At 46.4% G+C, this 7,987-nt stretch overlaps 1 protein-coding gene across 1 annotated transcript in view; it reads right to left on the bottom strand.

Moving 5' to 3' along the window:
- si:ch1073-358c10.1 (mitochondrial peptide methionine sulfoxide reductase) overlaps nucleotides 1-3,272 on the bottom strand; it is a 24,760-nt gene extending 21,488 nt beyond the window's left edge. Inside the window, exon 1 of the mRNA XM_047018383.1 lies at nucleotides 3,081-3,272. Within this exon, the coding sequence (XP_046874339.1) occupies nucleotides 3,081-3,255 (175 nt within the window). The 5' untranslated portion in view covers nucleotides 3,256-3,272. The remainder of the gene's footprint in view (nucleotides 1-3,080) is intronic.
- Between the last annotated feature and the right edge of the window lie 4,715 nt (nucleotides 3,273-7,987).

The raw sequence follows: 7,987 nt of genomic DNA, 5'->3' as shown, positions 1-7,987 counted from the left end.
GGGGCCTTCAGACCGTGCGCATGCACACACGTACACACGCACACAATGTGGCAATTCACCTAATCTGGTCAGTGTGAATTTAGATGCGATGTGACACTGTCCTGAATAATGTCAGGGTCCAATGGACTCACGTCCTACTGTGGCCCTATCAGTACTAACTGTTGTGTAGGTAAGACCGTTATGAAAAATGCGCTTAATGTAAAAAAAAATCGACCATCTTGACGTGTAGCAGAGCAGGGAGCCATGTTCGGATGTGTGGTGTAAGTCTAACCCTGAAGGAGGGATGAAAGAAGGAAGGAAGGATAGACAGAGGGAGGGGAAGAGTGGGAGGTAAAGGATGTGTGGACGCTGCCAAAGTGATGAAACCAGAAAATAGCCAGTGAGGATCAACAGATGACTGTAGCAGAGGGACGGAGAGATTCTCTTGGCGTTGGACGCGGCGTGCCTCCGGGCAGCAGATGAACACATGAGCACTGGGTCGGTCCAAAACAGAAGCAAAAAAACTAACACAGGGGGGGAAAAAAATAATAAGAGGAGAGAGAATGGAGGCAATAACACGCCAACACAGAGACTCCATGCCAGAATCTACCTTTTGCTCTCCTTCCATCTCCTCATCCCCTTCTCATTTGGAGCTCACTCTTATCCAGCCATCTTGCAACCCCCCCCTTCCACCATTCTCACAACACACACACTTCTCCAATGGAGTCCTGGCAGAAGTCCAGACGGTGCCAGGCTACTTCCTTTCACTGCGCCCCGCCCCCCCCACCCCCCCACTTCCCCCACCCACCCCACCCCACCCGTCCCACACAGCACCCAGACTCCTCTGGCAGAAACACAGCCCACCTCTCTACCAGCACAGAGGATAAAGAACTAGCTGAATACGCCAGCTAAGGACACAGACAGGAGGGAAAACGAAAAAATACACATGCAGGGAGGGCCGGTGTCTGAATGCGTACAAAGAGGCGGCATAATACAGCAGGAGCAGAATACGAGTGAAAAGGATTTTTTCTACTTGGATAAAACATGGCCAGTTGTTTTCTCTCTTTCGTTGTTTGGTTATTGAGGGGACAGAAGAAGCGTGTTCGCCGGGGCAAAACTGTCAGGACTAAAGCGGAATTCAAACATTGTTTGTTGCCCTTACAACCTGTGGTGGACTGGTCGCTATGCCCATGCCAGCACCTACAACAAGTGGCGATCGTATTCCACCAAACCCGCAGTCACCGCCTGTCTTTTGTCCACCAACCACCAGGTCCAGTTGTGCTTCGGACCGGCATGTTCTTTTGTTCCCTCTCGGAGTGGCTTGCCACTGCTTTCCTTCATGTCGTGCCCATAAAGCGGAGTTCTACTGTCCTGGTTCAGGGATGCCAGGGACGCCGGGGCTGAAAACGAGAGGTCGTATTCCCCAGCGCTGTTCACTTTGTCCCCAAGTGACATTGTGATAGTCACTCTTCTTCTTTCCCACCCCCCTCTCTCTCTCTGTCCCCACAGGCTGGCACACTATCCGGCACGAGGAGAAAGAGGAAGCTGTGGCTTTAAACTGGTGCCAACTCCACTACAGCACAGCTATGGGAGGATGGGAGTGAGGGTGAGGGTGGGGTGGGACGAAACCTGTTCTATTTAAGCATAGAAGACAGAGGATGGTCCAATAATCTCTTCTGAATCACCCAACTGAAATATCAGAGTCTCCATGTGGCTTACACAGCTCACCACAAATATATATAGTCAGCAAGAGAGAAGGAAGGTGACCACAGTCAGGGTCAGTTCAACCGCTTCCCAGCCTGTCCCTGCATTGTCTCACAGAGACAGACAGAAGACCAAGAATTGTAGGTAGAACATTCATATCCCCTCACACAAATGGGTTTCCAGGCAACCAGATCCAGTTGCTATGGCGAGGACTACCACCCTTAGCCTGGTACAAGATCCTGAGCTTCACATTCTGTACAACTCCTCTGATCTAGTAGAATACTGGCATCAGTAGAATACTGATTTCCCTCATACCACACTACCGGTGGCCATAAAATAAAGCTGGTTAACTCAGAAGAATACTTCCTGTGTGGTACCTTCCTATACACAGGTATACAAAGTAGAATACTGGTATTCCTAGTAGATAGTGGTATACTTAGTACCACACTACTAGGACAAGATTGGACAGGAGATTGTAGCCCTTACAGTGATCTACTCTTACACTCATCCACACTGTCATCTACAATGTTTTTTGTTTACATTTCTGATTCAACACTGCCAACAAAATGCATGTGTTTAATAAGTCGGCAGCCACCACCAATCTTTTTCCTCCCCCCCTCCCCTCTCCCTTGTCTCCCAATTCCCCCCATCCCACCCCCTGTGGTGTGAGAGGGGAGGAACAGATTTCCGCCATGCTGCGTCTCCGGGCTGCTCTGACAGACGGCCCGGGACTTTACGACGGGGCGGAGCTTTCATGCGCATAATGCACATATGGACGCCTGGACATTATGGTGTGATACATGGAGGTCCCAGAATGCATTGAGGGGCTCAAGGCAGGGAGGTTGGCTGAGGTGGTAAACTAGACTGGAGTCCACCTCCAAATGTAGCCTGCCTGCCTGACCTGCTTACATATGTGACTGTCAGAAATAGCATCACCAGGATAGCCTACAGTTAAATGGATAGGTAGGCCTATTAGGAGTGCAGATTCTCATGCTTCTAAACTCACTGTCTCACGCTAAAATATAAGTCATCATGCATTGTGAGAGTATAAACATTTCAGTTCAAACCATAAAACACCATAAAACATAACTTCTGTTTAGCCTAATCCAGTGGAGTGTGTCACAAGAGTAGCGTATGTGTCAGTATTAGTGTGATTAAACATATGCTGATCCATACGACAGACCTGTGATCAACAGAACAGGGTTCAAGTGATTTATGAGTAAACGGGCTGTATGCCTTGGTTTAGTTTTGCTCAGGACCACCCCTTATTGGACACGAAAAGAACCCGCCGCTTATGCAAATAAGGTGAACAATGACAAATATGGGGGTGGAATTCATGTTCCCGGTTGTGGCAGGAGATTTATTTTTTTTTGCCAGTGAAGACGTGTGTGATTTACCTGCCACGGCCATTTTTTCCTCTCTTCCCTTAAGAGCCCGGTCTTTCGTGGGTAACTGTGTCTTATCTGCCATTTCTGCGACAGCGAGTAACACGGAGAAAAGAAAGCACCAGACGATTTGTTTATGTGCTTGAGAGAATAACAGCGAAAATGGCTGCCCATGAACACACTTCATTCCTATTGAGCTGCGTCGTTCACGTTGCAAGGGAGGGAGGAGTGAGGTGACAGCGAGCGAATTGCCATGGATATGAATATTCATCGTGCGTGTGGGACGTCGTGCGCTGAATATTAAATAGTCAGGGGTCAATATGACTTTGGCACAAAAGCCTACAGTGCGGTGTGTGCGGGAAAGAAATTAAATTTAAATAAATATCCACACTAAGCACGCCGTTCAGCATGCAAATGTGCTTCTAACGCCATCCACCATCTCTCATTCCGTTTCAGGGAGGTGCTCCTGATAATGCTGATAGTCTTAGAGGATAGTTTTTTGTGTGTGTGGTAATTTCAAATCAAGTAATTAATGTGTTTTGTGTATGAGGTTAATCTTGAGAATCATTTCGGCAATTTACAAAACAAAATTGCACAAATATTGACATGGGTGGAATGATTGCAAATGAGCAGCTGCTTAACATCTGCAAAATATAAACTAGGAAATTGAAGGCTCTAATGGAGGCTTCTAGAAAATTTCGCCTTTGAATGTAGGGAACCTGAAGCATTGTTTGTGTCCATATTTGTGGCGACGTTCATTTTCTGTGAGGTTCTCTTGCAAGGTTTTTGCAACAAGGAGTGAGGGTTGTGAGGATTGAGAGGGTGAGCTACCTGCTCAAAAGTGCTAAACCAAGCATTCCATAGTGGATCCACACCAACCCAAATGATGACCAAGAGGATGCTAATTGATGCTAATGCTCTACCTCTCTCACGTCTTACTCTTATTCCACAACCCACTCTTCCACTTCCCCTCTCTCACCTCACTCACTAACTCACACTCTCTCTCTCGATCTCTCTCTATGTCACTCACTCCCTCTGTGTCTTTGTCTGCCGTGGTGGAAATGAGGCTCAATCACCTGCGAAGGAGCTGAGGGGGGCTTGGGGGACTTTGCCATGCAAATGTGAGGTGATTACCAAGACAGTGGAAGCAGACGAGAAAGAGCAGGGGAATGGAGAGAAAGTACAGGAAGAGAGGGGGAAGATCGAGGTGGATGGGAGAAGAGAGATGAAGAGGTATGAGATGTTCAAAGGCCTGTTGATGCTGGATGATCAGGGCACTCTGGAGAGAGGAGTGGAAAGGGTCGCGGAGAAAGGAAGGAGGGATGTGCTGTAGGAAGAGAAGCACAGACGTGTTCATTTCCTGTGCGTCTCCTCTTTGTTTCCTTCCATCATAAATGACCACTCCGAGGAGGATTTTTGTGAACGTGTATGGGTCTGATAGTGAACAGTGTCACCAAGTCTCTGGTTAACTGTGAGAAACCAATCTATAGAGAATAAACTACCACACATACTACCACAGTATCTTGGTGGAGGGGTGGGCAGGCTGGCAGCTGTTGGGTGGTGAGGGAGTGAGACAAAGAGAGAGAAAGAGAAAGTGAGGGGGGTGCAGATGTGAGTGGGTACCAGAGAGATTATGAACTGACCTGGAATTAACAATCCCAGTTGTTTTACAATGGAACTCTAGATAAATTAATCCTCCCAATGTGAGTGTGGGCTTGTGTGCCAGTAGGCTGTGTTTGTGTGTGTGTGTGCGTGCGTGTGCTTGTGTGTGGGGCCATGTGGTTCTGTTTAGAGTAGGTTGCATAAAATCTCTGCCCATTTCAAAAACCAGGTTAACTAGATGAATGAAGTCATTAGAAGGTCCTCTGGCACCATTACCAGTGTTCTGTTTAAACTAAATGAACGAGAGTTATCATTTAGAAATGGGAGAAAAACTGGAAACTCATATTCCTAATCTTACTAATTTAAAGTGCTGACACTTTAGATTTACTTGGAACTTGACAAATTCAGCTAATTGAATTAGCAACAGAGAGCAAGAAAAAGAAAGATAGAGACACTTAGAACGTCTGGTTTCTAATTGTTAGCATTTAAATCGTTTTGGATTGATATAGATATGCATCCTAGACCTGGTCTGGTTGTCGTAACAAATGCAGTAAGCCACAATAATGTCTGCTCGCTGGCAACACTTTTCAGTTTGCAACTTGAATCTACACCCGCCTCTGATTAACAATTTAACAAATAAACTGTTTGGCGTTCTGGTGTAATTGTTGCTTTGCACGTCTCACTCTAGTTGCTAGGAACGTAATTAGAATGATAAATCACACCGCCTCGCCATTTCTAAAGGGCCCGCGTCTCACCAGGCAGGTGGGATTGTGGGAAGGCGCGAAACAAACAAAGGGACTGATTACGCCGTCGTGGCAATGGGTGGTAAAACCATCATAGTTCTGTCTGAGGAAAGATATCACTAAGGTGTCTATAGGAAGTGATTGGCCCAAATGTCTTTATAAAGGGGCATGATTGGCCAGACTTATTCTATAAAGGGATGTGATTGGTGTTACTGTCTTTATGTGGACGTGGTTGTCCAGATCTGACAAGATTCATTTAGATTCATATACAATATACACAAATCTGAATTTTTTCTCTCTCTGCATTAGGTGACTTGCTTGCCAAACTCAATTAGCCTCAGAAGACCTTCATATTTAAACTGACCCTTGACAAATTCCATGGCTGTTGTGTGATGAAGTGAGAGAGAGAGGGAGACATAGAGAGAGATAGGCTTGGTGAGAGTGTGGTGCAGGATAGAGGGTTATGTGAATGATCCAATAGTCAAAGTTTTGTATATAGGTGCTTCTGGTGGTCATGTGTGTCACTCCCATTCAGTTACTTACTCTAAAGCATTAACCACATGCAGTCACACCATACAATACAGGCCACTTATGGTGCAAGTCAAGTCAAGTCACTGTGACATCCCTCTTCTCATCTCTCTCTCTCTCTCTCTCTCTCTCTCTCTCTCTCTCTCTCTCTCTCTCTCTCTCTCTTTCTCTCTGTCTCTGTCTCTGTCTCTGTCTCTGTCTCTGTCTCTCTCTCTCTGTCTCTCTCTCTCTCTCTCTCTATGTTAGTTGTCATTGGTGCCTAAGAACTGTGCAGGCCCAAGTGCATCTACAAAGAGGAAGATGAAATCCAGTCCTACACCATAACCCCACTCCCACCCCAGCTGCCCCTCCCTAACCCCAACCGGCCGGCTGCCCCTCCCCAACCCTACCCGGCAACCCGTGCTAAGAGTGGCTGGGCTAAGCCACTCTTGCCCTACATACAGCAGGCAGGCAGATTACACCCTGCACATAATCCCACACACACAGGCATGTGCCACTGTCACAACCCGGCCATCCCTCCATTTCTCCGTCCCTCTATCCAACTCCTTACAGTACTCCACTCTTCCACCCCCACCCACCCATTACATTTAATTCATTCATCAGTTTCCTCAATCTTTCCATCCTTTCACACGTCTAACCAACATATAGCCTGACCGGAGCCTGTGTTCATGTCCTTCCTCATTCATCTCTCTATTTCTTCCCTAGCAACACTCTCCATCGCCCCCTCCCCCCTCCCTACTTTTAACCCTCTCATGACCACCTGGTCCTTCCTATAGACCAGCCACCTCACCTAAACCTTGAATGGAACACCAGACCTGGGATTAGGGTTAATCTGGACCTTGTGTCATCCCATATCCCTCCATTCCTCCCTTCCTTCTTTACAAATCCCTCCTCCTCTTTGGAAAAGAGGCTTTGGGTGAAATCCTTTTTGCAGAACTCCGCTGTCGGACTGTTGTTTCCACCAACTTTTCCTCCAGACTCGTTAAAGCCTCAACCAATCAAGAGCCCACAAACCTGAACCCATTAAAAACTGTATTGTATAATATATTCCCCATGCATTCTTCCTTGTCAGTATTCATTGCATATATTGAATGCTTCAATTTGAGCACAAGCAATGATCATTTGGCTTGACTGGATTTAGCCAAACTGAAATACCATGTAGTGTGATTGACACAGAACAGAGTGAGTGTATGTAAGTACAAGGGTTTGTGTGTGTGTGTGGGTGTGTGTATACATTCATGCCAGTGTGTAATAGAATGGTTCTAAATGTGTTGCCCTGTTCATAAGAACTACACATATGGGAGTTGAATGAAGATTTTAAAAATCCTCCCTCACAACCATTCCCAGTCGACTAAACCCCAGTACACCAACTTATCCATGCTGCTCTCTCGGTGCTGGCGCCCTAGGGAGACACCGAAGCTGGCTAGGCCTGCCTGTGCAGGGGGACACACACACACCAAGATGTGAAGAACACAAAGAAACGCACAAACGCACAACCTTTTTATTTTTCTCTCAGCAAATGAATGGCAAATTCACCCTACAGCGGAGAACTCCCTTTTGAGCTGAAAACCAGGGAGAACCATTCTAGTTAGGAAGGAGAGAGAAAGAGACAGAGCGAACAGAAATAAAAGATATAGGCCAATGTTTAAGTGTTCTTTTCTTTGGGGCATATAGAGACCCCCTAGAGCATGCAACCCTTCTACTCCAGTTTAGAAATGATGCTGGAATTTGCACGAAGGTTGATGTTATAGCGTTGGTGACTAAAGCACAGCACAAAAGCTAATTATGACATACAGAGAAAAGATTTGGTTCATATCAAAGACCTTCCAGATGAACCAGAAGTGTTTCATTAGATGAGCCTCAAAGGACCACGATAACTCTCATTGGCTGTCCCTTGTACATGAAGATAATGTAAATTGTCGTATAGCAACATGGTTTGTAATCACACACTCGTGTGGAGTCAGTCCGGAGGAGCAAGCCCAACCACGGCCCTTGGACACCAGAGATGGTAACCCAGGGTTTGGTCCCTCATTATTATAGAACGTA

The sequence above is a fragment of the Hypomesus transpacificus genome, chromosome 3 (assembly GCF_021917145.1).
Source record: "Hypomesus transpacificus isolate Combined female chromosome 3, fHypTra1, whole genome shotgun sequence".
NCBI classification, from domain to species: domain Eukaryota; kingdom Metazoa; phylum Chordata; class Actinopteri; order Osmeriformes; family Osmeridae; genus Hypomesus; species Hypomesus transpacificus.
The sequence above is the reverse complement of the archived record's forward strand: the minus strand, read 5'-3'. Positions and strand labels throughout refer to the sequence as shown.